The sequence below is a fragment of the Pseudorca crassidens genome, chromosome 1, assembly GCF_039906515.1.
Source record: "Pseudorca crassidens isolate mPseCra1 chromosome 1, mPseCra1.hap1, whole genome shotgun sequence".
Lineage (NCBI taxonomy): Eukaryota > Metazoa > Chordata > Mammalia > Artiodactyla > Delphinidae > Pseudorca > Pseudorca crassidens.
Window position 1 is genome coordinate 22498735 of NC_090296.1, and position 21571 is coordinate 22520305.

A 21571-nucleotide genomic window follows, 5' to 3' on the forward strand; every position below is an offset into this window, starting at 1 on the left:
AAAATTTCCAACAAGAATCTGACTTTTCTTGGGTCATATGCATCCTGGGTGGGGCACCTTCACTGACACTTCAGAAAGACATGCATGAGAGGAGAAAAGTTCAGCTGTGATGCTGTTACCCCAAGGAGCAGGGGAGGGATGCAGGGAGGGTAATACAGTATTCCTTCCCTGTATATTGTTTGCTGTATCGACTTTGTTCTTCCCCTCTGAATCGTGTGGGTTGACTTTTCCTCTAAGACTTATTGAAAGCAAAAGTAACAGTCTCAACCTGTTATTTGAGCAATAGGAGAGTTAAAGCATTTAATTCAATAGATATTTGCTATAAAGCTAGTGATGACCCTGGCATGAGTCAAGATCTCACAGACAGGCCCTCTTCCTTCCATTGCTATGTATTTATTGGACACCAAGAGTATAACCAAGAAAGGGACATCAAAAGACCTTTGTTGTGATAGTGAGGTCGCATAATCCTTGGCCCTGGCAGCAACTCCAATAGTTATTTGTTTAGGTCAGTTTTATAATTTTTGCAGAATTGGAAGACTGGTTTTAAAACTTTCTAGAGAGCAAGGTGGGTGGTGGTCAAGTCATGCTTAGCTAGATTCAAAGCAACATGGAAAGGCCAGGATAGGTTGTTAGCATGGCCACCAGGGAGCTGGAGCATGTAAGAGTCAATTATTGCCCAAATCATGGGAGAGTTTAAGGGAGTAATAGATCCTTCTTATTTGCCAAAGCACCTTTCCCTTTGGACTGACAACCACGGCCATTTTTCTGGTTACAATGGCCAACTCTTACAGAGGACAGGGAAGAGGTGATAGCTTTGTGTGTGTGTGCACCCATGCTGAGTATTTGAAATATGCCTAGTGCACTGAACTAGCCTTCTCCAAATGTTTGGTCGTGATTCTCCAAAGGTTTGATCGTGAGCCTCTAATATTTGTATGTTTATAAATATACTATATTATAAATATATTTATAAATTACAAGCAAGTATTTTAGTAGATGGTTTCTAACATATAAACAAAAGTTAGAAATGTTTAAAGGATGGGTTAAAAAGTCAACAATCCAGAAAAGAGGGGAGATATATATATATATATATATATATATATATACACACACACACACACACACACATAGCTGATTCACTTTGCGGTACAGTAGAAACTAACACAACATTGTAAAGCAACTATACTCCAATAAAAATTAATTTTAAAAAAGTCAACAAAAATAGAAGTTCTGATATTTTCTCCCTCCACCCCAGTGGATCATCCTGTACCTCCTTGGGTGTGCTGCTCTCCTTTGGGGACTGCTTCTCTGGAATACTATAACATCTTAGACCTGCCCAGCAATTACAAAGGCAATTCTTAGGGGTAATAGAAAGTTGCATGTCCTGTCTTGACCAAAGTGTACTCATGACTTAGCACTTCTGTTAGGTGGTAGATTCTAGTGCTGTTTTGTTATAATCACAGTGACTTCACGAACGCAGACTCTTACATCTCTTGTAATTCCCAAGCCTTTGCAATAATTATGGAAAGATTTGGATTCATGGACTCATAACCTGAGACAAACATTCTTCTTTCTTTCTCCGTCCCACTTTCCCTTGATTCTAATGAAACTTCAAAGGCATTTTTTTCTCCCACTTCTTCCCCTCTCTCCTCTTTTTTGCTTCCTTAAGAATTCTGAAATAATAATAATATTTACATATTTTTTATTGTGATAGCTAACATTTATTGTGCTACGGGTTAATCAAATTCAATGTCCTTTAACGATCTCTGTTACCCTCACAACAACTCTACAAAGTGGGTACTGTTATTATTCCCCCTTAAGAGGTGATAAATATGAAGTTTAGAGAGGGTTAAGTAATGTGCCCAAGATCACACAGTTTTCTGAAGCAGGGCCAGGTCAATCTGACTCCAGAGCCCAAGTCCAAGCTTTCCCCTCTGCTGCCTGCAGTGGCACAAAATAGGTGGTGAAGACAAGCATGGGGCCTGGAGCTCAAGCCAGCATTAGTACAAGCCATTTTTAAGCTGTCTTTTCTATTATGGGCCTTGTGTCCACCCAGGAGACACTGGTGTATATATGCTGGATGGTGAGGGTCCTGGAGCAAGTGAACAGAAGTACTGAGTCTGTGTATGAATCATCTGGAAATAGCTTTTCACTCTGTTTGCCTTATGAGTTCTTCTGAAAAACTCGACAGGTTCAGGAGTACAAAGAGATCTCTACCTGCTAGAATAAATCTGTTGTCATGCTAGAAATTAGTTGTTTTCCTACTAGGTTATTTTAACTTGGTATGTTTACAGTTTATAAAGTGCACCTACTGTCAGTCTGTAAGAATGTCTCCTTTGATCTTGGTAACTAAAAGGGAGCTGGACAAGTACTGAAATGAAATCAAATTACCTACTCGAAATTCAATAGAAAAGAAGTGGCTTACGGCATACAGGAGCTGTTTGGTTATTTTGTTTTTGTTGCCATTGCTGGAAAATCCACATAAAGAGCAGTGAGCTTTGGGTAATATAGGTGAAAGGAGATCATTTGTACGGATCCTTTCAGCTTGCAAGAACTGCCCCTAACCTTTCTATGGGTGACCTTAGCCCAGCTGACTATACCCCCATCTCAACAGACCTTTTGAATTCCTCCTGCAAGGTGTGTTATAGCCTAGCCAAGTTAACAAATGGAAGATAGGCCTGATACAGACTCAGTCAGAATGCCTGCTCTTCTCATTCCCAATAAATACACATGTATACAAGCAAATGTAATAATGCATGAGAGTCCCCAGCGCTGTTTCTTTGCCGCCTGACCAAATTTACAGAATCAGCTGCGGAGAAGTAGCACTTCCCATCGCTAAGGTTCAAAATGATCAGACTTTGAATCTGGTCTACAGTAGAATGGCTCTGCCTGTAACTGCTTCAGAACAGTGAAGGGAAAGAAGGCATTGCTGTGTGTGCTAAAAGTGTGTAAGTTCATCGGGGTTAGGTGAGACTCCCAAGGTCCACCCCCAGAATAAGTAGGCAGGGGTCCATGCCCAAGGTGCAGGTGCTCCATGACCCGTGCAGTGGACGTCAGAGTTAGAAGTATTATATGTAAAGAGGATGATGAGTCCCAGCTCTGTAGGGGCATAGACTGATTGGCAGGACATTAGTACCAGTTAAAAGTAGACCCGTGTATTGAAGGGAGCAGAGAGGGAGATGACAAAGCCATTGGTGAGACTGAAACCTCTAGGTGAATTCCATTTGGCCGCTTTGACATGCTCTCTGAGGCATAGTTCTGTTTTCTGTTACTCACCAGCATAACCAGGAGGACAGTCAAGCCCTTATCCTTGGGTGCTCCCTAATCCTTCATAAGTCTGGTCCTTTTCTCTGTTTCTTACTATTGCAGTTAAGAAATGGTAAAAGTAGTAAGATGTGTCTTTACCTTCCTCAGAAGTTCCAGGATTTGGGGATCATCCTGCCAAACGTGAAACCTGATTTTACCTGTTCATGTAAGAGTGATGAGGCTCTTAAAAACTGAGATCTCTGGGCTTCCCTGGTGGCACAGTGGTTGAGAGTCCGCCTGCCGATGCAGGGGACACGGGTTCGTGCCCCGGTCCGGGAAGATCCCACATGCCGCAGAGCGGCTGGGCCCGTGAGCCATGGCCGCTGAGCCTGCACGTCTGGAGCCTGTGCTCCGCAGCGGGAGAGGCCACAACAGTGAGAGGCTCGCGTACCGCAAAAAACAAACAAACAAACAAAAACTGAGATCTCTGACCAAATGTAACAGCATGCACGGTTTAGTCCCTTTTAACCCTAATTTAGGGCATACTGATTCACCCTAGTTCTTCACTCAAGTCCAGGACCTTGTCTGTTCCCTCACCCGCTTAGGGGTCCAGTGGTTCCTTGGAGCTTACAAGTATCCTGGCTTGTTGCTGCGGTGTGTCCTCACATGGTGACCAGGTGAACAGTGAGTAAGGACCTGGGGGCACACGCAAGTGAGACTTCCACTGTGGCAGTGGGACAGGCAGTCCCGGGGCGTGACCTGTCCCGGTCACAGTAAGGGCACGAGCACCGTAAGCTTGCCACTGTTTCTAGGAACTTACCCAGTGCCCCTCCAGGCAGTCGTTTTCCTGGTCCCCAGCGCTGGCACTTCCTAGGCATAAGAACTATGCTCAGATCAGAGTCAGGATGAAGACCCCTTTTTTCCCTTGCCTCTACCTTACGTTCTCCCTGACAGTAACATCTGGATGCTACTCCCTTCTCTTTTAAGCTCCTGAACCAAAAGAGCCCTTTCCACTCTTGTCACATCATAGAAGAGTTTGACGGGCCATTAAGCAGAGAGTTTCACAGTCCATCCAAAAGGGCTCAGACCCTAGAAACTCCTCTTTGTTTACTCCTCTTTGGTGGGCTCGGAAAATAGTTTAGGATGGGAAGGAAATGCAGGGGGCTTTTTGCTATGGCAATAAAAAATAAATAAAACACAGGTTAGGTTAGGTCAGCAGGTATCATCACTAGTTAAGCCTCTGAGATGCCCTGATATATAAAATGTTAAGAGATTGATTTATGTTAAGAGATTAATTTATTAAATGGATTGCCAGTTTTTCAATTTACCGTAGATATTGGAATCCAGCCCTGCCCCTTGCCTATGACCTCTGCTGGGGAACTGAAGTTGTGCCTGTCAGACAACAGCAAGGGGTTACAGTGGGATCTCTGCCCAGGTGGGAGAATAGAGCCTTCATCTAAGACAACATAAGAAGCTGATATCAGAAAGGCAACTTAAGCCAGGGAAACCAGTAAGCCAGTTGAGTGGAAGTTCAGTTGTTAGAGGAAGAAGCCAAAAGCAGGGATCCAAAGGTTGAATATTGAAGAAGCCATGGGGAAATGGGCAATGGTAAAACAGGCAAAAGTTTAGAACCAGATTTTAAAAATTTAGAACAGACTTGGAACACAAGATATTGGGGATGTTCCTGGGCCATTCATCAAACTTAAAGTCTGATGCTTGCTTTTATGAGAGGAAAAAAAAAGGGTGATGAAATGTATTAGGTCAGTCTCGATAAGCAGGGAGGGAGCTGGCAGGGTGAGCTGGGCCAGTCATTTGAAGGTGCTCAGTACAGCTTCTTAGGTCCTCTTAGCAAATAAAACCCAGAATGCAGTGTAAAATGTTCTTGATAGGGATTCTGTCAAGTAGTGGTTAAGTGGTAGTTTGATGAATTGACTTCTTCACTTTGGGGATATCTCTGACCAGCATCAAAGCATCCCCTCTCCACGACAATGCGGAAGGACAGATAAATAGACTCAGACCCTCTGACTCTCCTTTTTATCAGTGTATTGTGATGATTAAGCAGGTCTCAGCTTACTTTATCCAAGTTAGAAGCTCCCTTGATAAGGTTCAAATGAGTAACTCCTTTCTCTCACCCATACACATTCACATTATCAGGGGAAGACTTTATGCCCAGAGGCTTCCCTGTATAAATGTCAATCCTGTTTAGTTAACTTCTTTTCTACCACTGAACAACGGCTCCTAAAAAGTTGTGTGTCAAGATGACTCTTGCCAATCTCAAAGGTAAGTTAATCGGATTTTAATCTAATGAACAAGCTTTAAGAAATTACCAGTTAATGAATATTAAAAGTGGGACTTGACTTTTCATTTCATCTTGGGCAGTTGAATTAAACTCGCTGAGCCTTGGTCTTCTCAGCAAAATGAAGGGGTCGAGTTTTATTATTTCTAAAATCTCTTCAAGCCTGAAAATTCTGTGTTCCTCCTCTTGCTTTGCAGATTACTACACAAATATTTAAGTGCCTACTGTGCATCTGAGTCTGGTCATACAGTGTATACTCTCTTGCAACAGTGACTGTTATCTCATGTTGAGAAAACCACAGTAATCTGAGAATATTTGTTCTTGCCACTGCTCGTAAATTCCAGCGAACAGCTCTCAATAAGTTTTTTGCACTTGTCATTGCGTTTAACAAATTAGGTTAACAAATGGGGGAGGAAGATGGCAGACTGTCTGCTGTATTCAAAATATCATAGAATCTGATTTTTTTCCCCATAGTGCTTACTTTTTCTTCAGTTTGGTGGTTTTGATTGCCGTTGTAATCAATTAATTTAATCTTTGTGGTATTTAAAATAGATAGTGGTCGGGCTTCCCTGGTGGCACAGTGGTTGAGAGTCCGCCAGCCGATGCAGGGGACATGGGTTTGTGCCCCGGTCCGGGAAGATCCCACATGCCGCGGAGCGGCTGGGCCCGTGAGCCATGGCAGCTGAGCCTGCGTGTCCGGAGCCTGTGCTCCACAACGGGAGAGGCCACAACAGTGAGAGGCCCGCGTACCGCAAAAAAAAAAAAAAAAAAAAAAAAAGATAGTGGTCTAACATTAAAAGAATCCACCATTTCTCTTTAGTTTGCATCAGTAAAGGCATTAAGGAAGCTCTTAGGTACTGGAAATTCTCCCTGTGATGTAGAATAAGAACCTAATCTTCATCCATGGCTTTTATTCGGCAGAGGCCAACTCATAATACTAAAAGCAATATGGAAGAGAGAGTAATTAAAATGATGCTGGTGTTTTGATTATATTTTAATAAGTCAGTCAAACGGAATTGTGGATGATAGTTAATGTTGTTCTAAAGATCATTAGTTTTTGCCGATTTCTTAGTGGAGAAATTTGCCAGACTTTTTTCCCCCTTATTGTTTCCCTTACCAGCCACACCAGTCATAAGTGTCTTAGGAAAGATCTAACTGCTGCATTATCCACATGGACTACAGTGAAGCTGTTGGCTTTCTTGCTCTAAGGTCAATCAGTGGGAGGAATAAAGATAGGTTTTGACCTTTTAATATTTCTTTATTTTGTAAGCAATACAGCATTTTTTAAAAAAGAATACAGATTTAGAATTTTAAAAATCACCTCTTACCCCACATGAGACATTTGTTGTCACATCAAAAAGCTTTTTAGTACATATATACACTTTATATCATGAATGTGTATCATTCTAGCAGCAGTAGCAACAGCAGCAGTAGTTATAGCAGCTAACATCTACTGAACGTTTATTATTTGCCAAATACAATTCTAACATCTGTATTAAATTTTCACAGCAACCCTGTTAGGTAGGATTTAATATTCTTCTAGTTTCATAGGTGGGAAAGCTGAGACGCAGAGAAATTAAACAACTTGCCCAGTCACATAGCTAATAAGCTGCAGACACGGAATTGAAACCCAGGCAGTCTGACTCCACACTGTAGGCTCTTGTTATTCACTCAACAATATATATCATGATCAGCTTCCAGTGAATTAACATCATCAACAGCATTGTCTTGATTGATGCATGAGATTCCATTTAACCAATCTCCCATTATTGGACATTTGTTTCCAATTTTTCCATGATACAAACACTGCTATGATAAACATACCACTATATACATCATTACATGTCTGTCTTGTTCTTTCCTTAGATAAAGCCTATAAGTAGAATTCTTGGATTATGTTTTTTGAGACTTTTGTACAAATTTTCAAATTGCCTTCCAGAAAGATTTCTTTTTAACACTTACATTATAGAGTGTAAATTTCCATGTGTCACCAGTAAGTGTCTTTGTCTAAGTCTTTGTCTCTCTGACACAGGGAGAATTGTATTTATTCTTTTTTTAAAAAAAATGTTTAGGGCTTCCCTGGTGGCACAGTGGTTGGGAGTCCGCCTGCCGATGCAGGGGACACGGGTTCGTGCCTCGGTCCGGGAGGATCCCACATGCCGTGGAGCGGCTGGGCCCATGAGCCATGGCCGCTGGGCCTGCGTGTCCGGAGCCTGTGCTCCGCAACGGGAGAGGCCGCAGCAGTGAGAGGCCCGCGTACCGCCAAAAAGAATGTTTACTTAATTAATTAATTTATTTTTAATTTAATTTATTTTTGGCTGCATTGGGTCTTAGTTGTGGCACGTGGGATCTTTCGTCGTAGCGCGCGGGCTTCTCTCTCTCCAGTTGTGGAATGTAGGCTCCAGAGCACATGGACTCTGTAGTTTGTAGCACTTGGGCTCTCTAGTTGAGGTGCACGGGCATAGTTGCCCTGCAGCATGTGGGATCTTAGTTCCCCGACCAGGGATCAAACCGCATCCCCTGCATTGGAAGGCGGATTCTTTACCACTGGACCACCAGGGAAGTCCTGTATTTATTCTTTTATAAGTTTAAACTCTTTTTTCCAAAGAGTTATTAGATATTTATATTTCTTCATTAGTGAATAGTCTGTTTTCATCCTATTTTATTGTGAGGGTGTATCATTTTTATTAAGGATACACTGTCATTATATATTAAAGAGGTCGAATTTTTGTCTTATACAAATATTTTCCCCAAGAAATTTTACATACAGATTGTCATTTTTTTTATACGTGAAAGTCTCAAAGACCATTCTTTAATAAAAAGAGGTTCAGAAAATATATGACTTAACCTTTATAAAAACAATTGAGGATGTCCTTCAGCCAGTGATAAATGAAAAAAAAAATTAGAACTCACAAATAGGGAAGTCAGTGTTAACAGGGGATAATTTTTTAAAGTACTATTTGGCGGTCCTTAGGTTCACCTCAAGAAATGCTTTATTTTCATATGAAAATATGAACCACTATGACCTATATGAACTATGGATCACTTTTGCTGTTCATCTATAAAAGTGTCTTTTTTTTTTTTTTGGCTGCGCTTCAGTAGTCATGGGGCGGGCTCAGTAGTTGTGGCTCGCGGGCTCTAGAGCGCAGGCTCAATAGCTGTGGTGCACGGGCTTAGTTGCTCCGCGGCATGTGGGATCTTCCTGGACCAGGGATCGAACCCGTGTCCCCTGCATTGGCAGGCGGATTCTCAACCACTGAGCCACCAAGGAAGCCCTATAAAAGTGTCTTTATTAAGATATTTTTTCTTTATAAATGATTTTGTAGAAAAACAAATTCTCATTTTCAGAAATTTGACCTATACCCCACTATCATCCCAAAGGACGGATTTTTAAAACAGGTTGTAATCATGGAAGATGAAAATGCCAAAGGAGAGACTTTATAAGTCTTTTGAAACTTTTTGATGGCTGTCTAAGAGAATGTAGAATCTCTAGAAATTAATTTAATTCAAAAAATTTCCCCCCAAATTTAAAGATACTTCATTTAAATTGTATTAAGAGTCAAATGCTTCACAACTGTGTAGGACTTGGTGTGATCTCAAGTAACTTGGCCTAAAAACAAATTTATTGTAAGAAAATTATCTTCAGTGGAGACAGAGGCCTTTTTCCCCCCTTTTTTTGGTTTGGGAGAGGAAGATGAGAAGTGCTATTTTGGGGGCAAGTCTCCCAACAGAAGAGAATCCTTTAGCAGCAAGAATAAACAGCTTTGGCAGAAAGCCACCCTCCAAAGGAAAAGGACTTAGGGCACGTTTTGAACTAGGGAGTAGTAATGAGCTCCAAGGCAAAAAGGATATCCCTGGCACAAGGGGTGGGTCAATACCAGACTGTCTGGGTGGAAATACTGCTTACAAAAGCTCCATAGAGCTGCTTCATTAAAAAGTGATGCATTTTGCGATACACCCCTTTTGCCAGTTCTCTAGGGAGGATTAGTTACTGTTCCAAGGAAATGATTGTATTTTACTCAGGGCCACATTGTTCCCTTTAGGCTTCATTACAACAACAGCAGCAGCAGTTGTAGTAGTAATAAAATATAAGTCCTACAAACCTGGATTGTTTTCTGACCCTTTTCCCTTCATTTTCTAGAAAATAAATCACTTATGCATTTACAAAAGTGGATTAATGATTAATTTGAAGGAGAGTCTCATCTTTCATTTTATAATGCTTTTAAATTCTTTTGTGATGCTGCATATATAGAAAATACTTTTTGCTCATATTTCTGGGGCGAATGTGGGTATGTATGTATGCTCACTCATGCATGCATTTAGCTTATATTTTCAAACTGATGTTTTCAGTAGAGGTAATTGCTATTTGTTTGAATAAATATACTTTGAGAGATGGATGAGAGGCAGCCATCCCATCCATGTGTAATTACATGTTTAATTATATGTGACATTGCTCATTTGGTGTGGTTGGATATGATATTTGTGAAGATTTAGCAGGATGGTAAGAAAAGCCAACTATTTGACTTAACCATTTGAGTATTCATTTCTCTTTGATTCCAAATTTCTGGCAGTAAAAACAGTGGGTGGAATGGCAGCAGAGATCCCCATACACATTCCTCCAGAGACAGAGAGAATAGAACTGCTCCAAAGCAAAGTTTCTTTTCTCACTCATTCAATTAACAGTTCTTCACTGAGCATTTACTATATGCCAGATACAGATTTGTTTTCTGTGCCATTCCTTCCTCAGAATCCACTCCTTGCTTTATAAAGGCCTCATTTCCTCCTCCTTCCTATAACCCCAGCAGACACACAGCATCTTTACTGAAAAGGTCTGGGTCTTCCTGCATCGAAACTCAACTCCTGTATCTCCTTCCTCGAAGGCCCTGCTAGGGTGGAGTTTTATTTGTAATAATCTTTTTTTTTTTCCCATAAATTAAACCCCAAGATGGAAAAGTATTTTAGAGAAAAAAGAAGAGATTAATGTCAGGAGCATTTTCTCATGTTATACGAACTTGTAAACATTTTAATGGCTGCTTGTTATTCCATTGTATGCCTCAGTTTCTTAACGTTCACCCAAAACTTGGTTCCTAATTTGGATTTATTTCCTTAGGGTGAGATTACTAAGTCATTGTTCATGAATATTTGTAAGACCCTTAATACAAATTGCCAAACCATTTTCAGAGAGTTTGTAGCAACTTACGGTCCCATTAAGGGTCTATTTACTGTTCATATTATAGCACCTTTACCCTCATCGAATACTAAAACTTTAAAAATCTTCACTGATTTTTGGGGTTTAATTTACGTTTTTCTTATTACTAGTGAGACGGAACATTTTCTACATGGTTATTAGACATTTTTCCTTTCTCTTTCCTGGGTTGTCTGTATATGTCCTTTGCCTGTATTTCAAGTTTTTGTATTTTTGTTATTCACTTGTGTAAATTTATTTCATATTAAGGATGTTAACATTTTGTCTTTAATATTTATTTACCACATTTGGGTAAAAATCTCTCTGATTACATTATTTGCAATCATATTATCACTTAGAGCATATGGCTTATTTTGTTCAATGAGATCAGCTTTATATCATTTTATGTAGGAGGTAGTTTTCAATGTTTAAAAATATAAGAATACATACTTTAGAGTCAAGAAAAAAAATCTATTCCAGAAACTTCGATAAAATAAAGGGAGAATGTATAAGAGTTAAATTGCAAGGGACCTGGGTCCTATCAGTGCTTCTGTATTGACATTTGTATTCTTACTGCTTATTACAAAACTGTGAGAGCTGTGCCCAGACGAAACACTTGAGGACAAGTAATGAAATGCTTTGGAATTTACTGGATTCCATATAAAATTCTAGTCATCCCTCATTCCTATACCTCTAGAGGTCCTGAATAGCAGCCCTTCATATGTTCTCCTTTTCCTTTTAGACAATTCTTCCTCTCTTCAGGAAGATGAAGAGGTAGAGATGGAGGCCATCAACTGGCAGGCCAGCAGTCCAGCTATGAACGGACACCCCGCCACTCTAGTGACCCCTGCTCGTTTCCCTAGCTGGGTCACTTTTGATGACAATGAAGTCAGCAGCCCTTTGCCACCAATCACCTCTCCTCTGAAGCCGAAAACACCACCTCTTGCATCTGTGATCCCAGATGTACCTTGTAACTCAACTGGGTCATTTAAGAAGAGGGAACGTCCCAAGAGCACTTTGATGAACTTCTCCAAAGTTCAGAAGCTGGACATTTCCTCCTTAAACCGTCCGCCTTCCGTGCCTGAGGCTCCTCTTTGGAGGGCAACCAATCCTTTTCTGAATGAGACTCTACAGGATGTACAACCCTCCCCTATAAACCCTTTCCGCGCTTTCTTTGAGGAGCAGGAGAGGCGCTCCCAAGACAATTCCATGTCTGGTACCACAGGCAAAAGCCAAAGAGATTCTCTCATTGTCATCTACAAGGATGCCATCAGTTTTGATGATTCAAGCAAAAACCAGTCACACTGTGATGCTGTTGAAAAACTCAAACGACTCCAACTTGAGGATCCCGATCACTTAGGGAGTACAACACTCCCTGATGATGACCCAATAGCCTGGATTGAACTAGATGACCACCCACCAGGTTCCGCACTGTCCCAGCCCAAGGATGGTTGGCCCATGATGCTTAGGATCCCTGAGAAGAAAAACATCATGTCCTCTAGGCACTGGGGACCCATCTACATCAAACTGACAGACAGTGGGTATCTGCAGCTGTATTATGAGAAGGGCTTAGAAAAGCCATTCCGTGAGTTCAAGCTGGAGATCTGCCATGAGATTTCAGAGCCCCGGCTCCAAAACTATGATGAGAACGGCAGGATCCACAGCTTGCGGATAGACCGCGTCACCTACAAGGAGAAGAAGAAATACCAGCCTAAACCTGCCGTGGCCCACGTGGCCGAGAGGGAACAAGTGATTAAGCTGGGCACCACCAATTACGATGACTTCCTGAGCTTCATCCGTGCAGTTCAGGACCGTCTCATGGACCTGCCGGTGTTGTCAATGGACTTGTGCACAGTTGGCTTGAACTACCTTGAAGAGGAGATTGCAGTGGATGTCCGAGATGAATTCTCTGGCCTTGTGAGCAAAGGAGACAACCAGATTCTCCAGCACCGTGTCTTGACACGGGTCCACATCCTGAGTTTCCTCTCTGGCCTTGCCGAGTGCCGCTTGGGTCTCAATGATGTCCTCGTCAAAGGGAACGAAATCGTTTCCCGGCAAGACATCATGCCCACCACCACCACAAAGTGGATCAAGCTCCATGAGTGCCATTTTCACAGGTGTGTGGATGAGGATGTATTCAACAGCTCACGGGTTATTCTGTTCAACCCTTTGGACGCCTGCCGACTTGAGCTAATGAGGTTCAGGACAGTATTTGCCGAGAAGACCTTGCCATTCACACTCAGGACTGTGGCAAGCATCAGTGGGGCAGAGGTGGAGGTGCAGAGCTGGCTGAGGATGTCATCTGGCTTCTCCTCTAACTGTGATCCTCTCACTCAGGTTCCCTGTGAGAATGTGATGGTTCGCTACCCTGTGCCCAGTGAGTGGGTGAAAAACTTCCGCAGGGAAAGTGTCCTGGGGGAAAAGTCTCTGAAAGCCAAAGTGAACCGGGGGGCAAGTTTTGGCTCAACTAGCTTGTCTGGCTCTGAGCCTGTCATGAGAGTAACTCTGGGAACTGCGAAGTATGAGCATGCCTTCAACTCCATTGTGTGGAGGATAAACCGACTGCCTGACAAAAACTCAGGTAGGCAGAGCTTTCTCTTCTGTGAAAACTGCCACATGGTTGTGAAAGAGCTGGGATCAAAGTTCCACATTCTCTTTCCCTATGAAGTGCTGGTTTTTGTTATGTGATAGGAATGATGATGGGGAGGGATGGGGGAATGGGGGACCAGAAAAACAAAAATATTTGAGCAAAGTACTTAACAAACATGTATGACCCAGTTCACTCCATCTTTGTACTCTCTTACTATCACAGTTCTTCCATAAAACTATGCATTATTCTTCTCAGCTGGGCTGCTAAGCAGATTTCCAAGGCAGCTTATGATTCTGTATTCTTTTCTGACTCATTAAAGTTTTATCTGGTGTTGGAAGCTATCCTTTTCCAGATCCTAGAAGGCTTCTGGGCTTTGAAGAGATGTCTGTTGCCCCAATTATAGGTAAAAGAGCCAGTTTATGGCCAATCATGTGTACAGTACAGGCCAAGAGTTAGATCTATGATTCCAGTCACCCTGTGCAAGGCCTGTCAATCATAACATCCCAAGTTCAGAGCCAGGATCTGGAGATGGGGAAGGGGCTTCTGATCAGACTGAAGATCCAGCCAGGACATGAAGGTCCAAAAGGACTGAAATCCAAAAGGACAGAAAGTAAGGGAAGGGATGTTTAATTTAAACAAAGGAGACAGTTTACCAGCCCTAGCTGGCCTGCTCCCAGCTAGCAGGGGTGCTTCTGTGCTTGAGGGAGCCTGAAGGCAATGACTTTCCTCATGGGTCCAGTGAGATTTGGTGAAATGACAAAACTAAGGAGTAATCAAACCAGCTCTAATAGCTTTGTTTCTTAGAGTAAGTCTGGGTGACCCCAGTGGTAGGCAATAAGCCCATGATCCTGTGACCCTTTAAATCACTTTTCTTGTTTATAATAAACTTCGCTCATCTGTTAAAAAAGTGGGTATTTGGGCCAGAAAAAAAAAAAAAAAGAAAAGAAAAAGAAAGAAAGAGAGAGGTTTGGAAAAACTGTTGGTTAAAGTCTTTCTCTTTTGCAGATATTCTTTTTTCCATTCTCACTATTAAATCCTAACAGTATGATTGGAGTCTTCATTTCCTGTTCTGAGTGTGGAGTGGCTGTGTTACCCTAAATGTAAAACAACGTGAAGCCAAGAAGCAATATGATCTGGCCAACTCCCTAGGCAGGCCAGGCAGTGGACACACACCAGGGCTTTCTTGTCAGACACTGGGTGTAGCAGTGCAAACCGAAAAGACAATTGGACCTCTGTGTTTGAGGCTGGATTTGCCACCCCCTATTTCTAAACTGACAGAATTCTTAACATAAAGTCTTCCTCTCTGAGCTTGCTTATTCATTTCCCTAAAATCAGCACTGTATTCTCCTGGTGATAGCACTGTGATTTCTGCCTCAGCCATGAGGCCGATGTGAATTGATGGCAGAAAGGAGAAACCCTCAATTTTCCTTTGGCACGGATGCCCTTGAGAAGAGAACTGAGGTAACGGGGAAAATTACTGTTTAACCCGCAAGAGGCTTGACATGAGAAAAGACCTCAGGTTTATGCTTACTGGAATTTTTAGCTCTGCAATTTACTAAGCATGTATTCAGATCACTTCATTATGGAATAATTGGATTTTCGAGCTCGAAAGGACCTTGGGGATAACTTAGTCAAACCTCTCCATTCCACAGATGAGAAAATTAAGGACCGGGAGTGACGTGACTCATCACATCCAGGGGTCTTTTTTCTCCATACCACAGCTGCCTCTTAGTAGATGACACAAAACAGACACAAACTCAAAGTTACTTCCACTATGAGGACAGAGATTTTCAGTTTTCTCAGTGTGTACACACATACCCCATTTGTTTCAAAGTTCTTTCTCTCAAATATTTAAAAGTACCATGTGAGGGGCTTTATAAGCAGCAGAGACTGACTGGCTTCTTTTAGCAAAAAGAAATAAATTGTTGGAAAGATACAGGTAGCTCACAGAACTGAAGGAAGAAACAGGCTTCAGAAAGGATAGCTCTTGATAGCAGGAACTGTGGATGTCTCCTCAGGCTGCAGCCTTTGGGACAAACCATCACAGGCCATTTTCTGTCCTTGTGCCACTTCCCAAGAGTAAAAGGGAGGACAGGGCATTTTGACTGACATGACCACCAAGATGACATGCAGTGCTGGGGAAGAGTATTTCTCGAAGAGGAAGAAAAAAGAAAAAAAAAAAAAAAAAAAGATTGTTACCAGAATAAAAAGGGAGCAGATGCAGGGCATGGAATAAATAGTCCTCAGCAACCACTTTCCTTAATGCTTCCCAGCGGGGTAGTGTTAAGTAGGCTCAAGGCCAAGTAAATGCAGCCTTTATACTACATATGTATTTCTAGATTACTGGAACCTTATTTGTGAATGATTTTTAAAATACATAAGGACAGCATAAGGATATTTGGGGATATTTCTCACGTAAACCTACCCCCCACTCAATTACTGCTTTTGCTGTCATGGTTGTGTATTTTTAGACATGAAATCCCCCCAAGAGCTTCTTATTTCTACTTCTGGCCAATGGTATATTTCTGTGTCAGTTCAGGAAATTAATAGCACCCTTTTTCTGGAAACTTGAGATGTACAGGATCTGAATTCCAGTCAGAATGCAAGTTCTTACCATTGCTGGTATTCTCTGTGCCCACCCCTGCCCTCCCCATCCACTGCTCCATCCATGAAGCCAGAGAATTGACGATGATCTGTTAGTAACTGTCCCTTTTCTGAGCTCTTCTTAGTCTTGAGATAGCTTTGGGAAGGTGCCTTTCATAGGCCATTTTTCATAATCCTCACACCTCTACTTACAGTGAAAAAGGACTGAACCTCTGCACATCTGCTCCCACCTGCAGTGGCCCTGCAACCCTAGCCCCAACAGGTAGGATGGTCAGACTGCAGGGCAGCATGGGCCAGCAGGCTGGCATCCTGGGCTTTGTCGGCACCTCAAGTCTGCAGCCACAGCAGGCTTATCCCAGTCAAGCCATCAAAAGGCTAACAAGCTGCCATTGGATTCCAACATGGCTCCCACCAGCAGGGTCCCTCTATCTGTGCTCTCCCAGGACCCCTCCCGTCCTAATCCCAAGAGCTTTCCTTTAATCCTAGAAGGCACCAGAACAAGTTTCTGTGCTTTCCCAGATTGTCTGCCAGGAAACAAAACATTCTGTTCTGCATAGGTAGCTTTCTTTGCTGGAATTCCAGTTCTCATTAGATCAGGTGAAGGGAAAACAATTCTAATATGATTCCCCTTCTATGGAAAATAGAAATCTGAATTTTAATATTAAATTTTCTCAGCTTCATCAAGGAAGATGACATAATGTGAGCTCATTAGTTCATTAACATGAATTAAATTGTATTAGCTTTCAAAATTGTACTTCCCTATCTGTCCACTAGCCCTACACATGCATTAGCTGATGCTAGAACTCAAGAGAATGTTGCTTTCATAGAATTTTCTGTGAATATGCTTTGGTGGGGTGAGAAGAGGGGGGTCAGTTTTGTGGAAAGTTATGACTTTCAGTGTTCCAACCATGTGTAAATAAGGGTAATTAGATAAAACTGTTGTTCAGGTTGCTATTGAATTAAATTAAGAAACTCCTCTAAATACTTTGTAATGATCTAAATCTATAGCAATCTATTGAGAGGAGTGTAGGACATAATTTGGAGTCAGTTAGATAATGAGTTTTATTCCCAGTACTACAAGTTAATGGCTGTGTGACCTCAGGCAATTTACTTAAACCTTTCAGAGAAATCTCAAGTTTCCTCTTTTATAAAATAGGGTTATTAACACCTAGCTCATTAAGAAAGGAATTAGTAATGTTTTTAAGTGTTTAGCACAGTCTCTGGCCTGTAATAAGTGTTCAGTAAGTGACAGCTATATAATTACATCTGTGGTACACAATTTTAAAAAATTGGATTCATTTTCAAATAATGTAATTTTTACTACTACATATATCTTAAATTCCTTTCCTAAAAAACTGCAATTTTTTCAATTAATTTTCCAAAGTATTACTCTTTAGAAAGACCCATTGAAATATGTTACATTTGTGAAACAGAGCAAAACAAATACTTCACTCTGTTATGTTTTCCTTGGAGAGCGGGTGTGTATGTCCTCAGGCTCCGAGATTAAAAAGTCCTGCCCAGACCAATAAAGGAAATTGGAACTGTTTATTTGGGGAAACTCAGATAACTAAGGGCTGTTTCAGTTACATAATGAAGCCAGAGTCACATGGTTTATCCACAGTGAGTTGCTTTATGGGTTTCTTACAGCTTCCTTTTTCTCCACCCCTGTCACCCTGCAAACCTGTCTTGAGGTTTGAGGACTGTGAGGTTATGACTCAGACAAACGGGTTAAGAACATCTGGGAGTCAGACTGCTGGGTCCAGTTCTTGGCTCTGCCACTTTCTAGCTATGACCTTAGGCAGTTGACCTTACCTCCTGAAGCCTTAGTTTCCTCATTCGTGCAGCGTAATAATTATGACCTCGGGACTGTTATGAAGAGAGAGAAGTGAGAGAATCTGCATAAAGCACAGTACTTGGCTTAGAGTTATCAACAAACGTTTCCTGTTACATCTGATGAGCGAGGACGATGCTGCGGTGGTGATCGTCATAGAACTAAGTTCTGACTCTTTTCCCTTAAATAATCTAATAACAATCCTCAAATGAAAATCAGACCGTAAGTTTGCCTTCCAAATACAGTAGAACTAGCCATAAATTTATAGAGTTAAATAGCGGTAAGGGACGATGCCTGGCATTATCCAGCCTACCCTTTTCCACCCCCGCCCAACTCGCCACTTCACACATGAGGAATTGAGGCCTGGAGAGAACAAAAAGGACTTGGGTGTGGGATCTCTGCACTTAGGAGAACTGCAGGTCAAACCCAGGTATCCTGACTATTAGTCTGTATTCTCTCCAGCGTTCCACGTGCTTCCCTAAAGCATATGTGCTGTTTCTAAGGGCTTTGTCATTTTTATATGCTGTTCACCAAAAAAACATGCCAAAAGCATTTAAAAAAAAATATCAAATGCTGGGCCTCCCTGGTGGCGCAGTGGTTGAGAGTCCGCCTGCCGATGCTGGGGACATGGGTTCGTGCCCTGGTCTGGGAAGATCCCACATGCCGCGGAGCGGCTGGGCCCGTGAGCCACGGCTGCTGGGCCTGCGCGTCCGGAGCCTGTGCTCCGCAGCGGGAGAGGCCACAACAGTGGGAGGACTGCATACCGCAAAAAAAAAAAAAAAAAAAAAATCAAATGCTATTAAGAAAATTCATCTTCCGAAGGAAATTGATGATTTTGCTCCAGGTGGCCGTCTTTGATGTTTTATTAGGTGCTAAGTGCTGATCTCTTTTATTCCTTTCTGCCAATATACAACCTCTATTTCATAGTATTTACACTGTGTTCACACAGCACTCTGACCTGAGCAGGCAGAAAGCACTCCATTTCTCAGGTCATGGGTTTTATTGCTAGGATACCAGGCTACTGTAGTCAGATGTTATGTCAAAGGGTCTGAAGCACATGCAGTGTGATTTCTGCCGAGGCAGATTCTCTGCTCATAGTTGGATGCTCTTAAAGACTGCCAGGCCTCCTTTTGTTTGTTATTGAGGCTCTTCCACTTCCTCCCCAAAGAACCTGAACCCTAGATTCTTTGTCTTTCTTTCATAGCTTCTGGTCACCCACACTGTTTCTTCTGCCATCTTGAACTTGGCTCTGACCGGGAAGTGCCTTCCAGATTTGCCAATCACATTAACGTCGAGTTCAGCATGCCTACAACTTCTGCCTCCAAAGCTGCCGTAAGATCCATCTCCGTGGAAGACAAGACCGACGTCAGGAAGTGGGTCAATTATTCTGCACACTACAGCTACAAGGTAGCCTCGGGAGGCATCTGGCTCATGTGTCCAAGTCTGTCTGTGCACCCCCATGCCCTCCCCCTTCTCATTCCTTTTAGCAGTGCCTGCCCAGGGTGCAGGTATTCTCCTACCACCTTGCAGGCGGTTTACCATGCGTAGCTGTGGTTGAGTCTGCTCTGAGTTAAATGAATACTCTCTCTAGCAGGCAAGAGAAAGGTTGGAAAGAGAAGTACAGGCTGATGAAGGAGGAGTATACAATGTCTTTCAGTCGTCATGAACAACAACAGAGTAATGGGGTAATGGGATTATTATTACTCATTTGTCATATAATTTATGTGCAGGGGAGTGAGTTTGGAAGTGGAGAGAGGGTCAGGAAAATGCTAACCCAAAGCATATATTTCAGCTCCAGGTGTTGATGAAGTGGATCTGAATGAAGTTTACATAGTGAAGTATGACACTATGTATGACAGTATGTCATAGTGAAGTATGACATATACCAAGTCATACAACCTGGTCACTGGGCTATAACTGGACAAACTCAAAAGCCAGGCAAGCTTCTATAATAGTAACAGGATCAGGGCTGTGAAGGAGGAAATGAAGTTGGAGATTTCCGACACAAATAGTATTGTATCCTGAGTAGTTAGAAATTCAATAGGAGATTATATGCCAAAGACGGAAAACAGGGGGTTACTGAAGAAGGATTTGGCAAAGTGGTTTAATAATTTTCTATTCGTAAGAGCATCCTTAGATTTATATGATCATTTAATTGTTCTTTAAATATTTCCTTACTTGTGTGATTTAAAACATTAAACTACCAAAAAGAACAAATACTCCATCTTGTGGCCAGGAAAGAACCCAGCACTTTCCTCAAACATGACCCTAGTCAACTGTTCTGTCTTGAATTGTTTCCCTCGTCATAAATATCCAAGTGGTATTGAGAAGAGCGGCTTTAATTATGAAACTCCTTCAGCTCAAAGGATTCCCTGCCTGATTTATCAAAGGCTTCAGATGAGGTATATCACTCTCAAGGCAAGATTAATTTATTAATCTCTTTACAGTTACAGCTACAGTATTTTCCAAAAGATATAGGCAGAACCGTAAACACTACAATACCTATCCATTTGGAGACTTTTTAAAGGGATAAAATAACGGAGAGTGTAAAGAGCCAGCTGCAAAGGAATTCATTCATTTGATAAACCTTTGTGATTGCCTGCTGTAGGCCCATATTATAGGCGTACAATAGTGAACAAGGGCCTGCCCTGTCCTATGAAGTCTGTGGTGTAGCGGGTCCAGGGTGTAGTGGGAATATACACAGAGGAGCACCTGACTCTACCTGGTGAGTCAAGAATAGCTTCACAGAAGAGGTGACCTTTGAGTATCTGTGTAAGGCAAAGAATAAGAATTTTCCAGGTGGACTGAGAGGGAGAGGAATTCCAGACCAAGCAAAGGGCATGTGCAAAGACAGAGCCATAATATACACATGGCCAGTAGCTTGGTGTGACTAAAGCCCAGAACATTAACCAAATTACAAGGACTCTCAAAGAACCTAGTGAGCTTTTCTCTTTTGGTTTATTTATTTGTTGGGATGTTTTCCTGATATTTCTTCTGATATTTCTCTCCAACTTTTATTCTTGACAGGTGGAAATTGAGCAAAAAAAGAGTTTGAAGCCAGACTTTGAAGGAGATGAAATGGAAAATCCCAAGGAGTGTGGGGTCCAGTGACGAAGCCCTACTGCAGGGGGCCCTGACCTAAGCATCACGACAGGATGTCTTCCTGAATAGCTGAAGTTCAAGGCACTGCCTACCATGGCTACTCCACGTTGGGAACAGTGTATTGGACCTCCCTGTTTGTAGTTACCTGTATTCTAACAGGAAGCCCTACGGTGCTTGCTTTGGAGAGGCTCTGATCATGCCTGAAGCACCTGCATCACCTGACTTTTTGGAGCTTACTGTATAATTAAGCCTCCTCTCCACTCTGCTTATCTCACAGCACTTGGGTATGGTTTGTGACTGATAAAGTCAGGAAAAGAAACTCCCAACATCATTGTTGGCGTGATTTCCTTCCGATGTTCATCTGTTACTTACATCAGTTTCTGGAAAAGAATCTTGAGAAGTTAATTAACTAAGACTCCATCCCTGTCACTCCCCTTAGAAAAAGTTGAGAAAAGGTACAAAACCGATTTCCTCTTTGGGTCTGCTAGACCTTTCATAGGTGTCTCCATTCTTCAAATGTTAACACTGTGCAACAGAAGTTTTTGAGATGCTTCCCTCCTGGTTCTAGATAGTGTTGACTGAAACACTTTTTCCATCTTTCTAAGGCATCAGTCCCAGGGTTCATCACCCTGAGTCAGAGTAGACAATGGAAAAAAGGCACAAGAGGACACTTCTAAATTCTGTGAGTAGCCCCACATTCTGCGAAGAGTGGCTATTGAA

The 21571-nt window shown here is 42.1% G+C and overlaps 1 protein-coding gene and 1 long non-coding RNA gene across 7 annotated transcripts in view; one reads left to right on the forward strand and one right to left on the reverse strand.

Moving 5' to 3' along the window:
• Positions 1 to 21177, forward strand: part of STON2 (stonin 2) — a 144699-nt gene extending 123522 nt beyond the window's left edge. For 2 of the 6 annotated variants that reach the window (XM_067728787.1, XM_067728798.1), the window contains exons 5-7: positions 11467 to 13305; positions 18954 to 19156; positions 20777 to 21177. In XM_067728787.1, the coding sequence (XP_067584888.1) occupies positions 11467 to 13305; positions 18954 to 19156; positions 20777 to 20860 (2126 nt within the window). In that variant the 3' untranslated portion in view covers positions 20861 to 21177. Of the gene's footprint in view, positions 1 to 11466; positions 13306 to 18953; positions 19761 to 20776 lie in introns of those variants that run through there. The other 4 variants (XM_067728779.1, XM_067728807.1, XM_067728774.1 and 1 more) reach the window with 3 other exon arrangements.
• Positions 10058 to 18958, reverse strand: LOC137219770 (uncharacterized). Its single transcript, XR_010941238.1, has 2 exons — positions 15252 to 18958; positions 10058 to 14290 (listed from the first exon to the last, which is right to left on the reverse strand). It is a non-coding gene; the product is annotated as an uncharacterized lncRNA (long non-coding RNA).
• Positions 21178 to 21571: the final 394 nt, after the last annotated feature.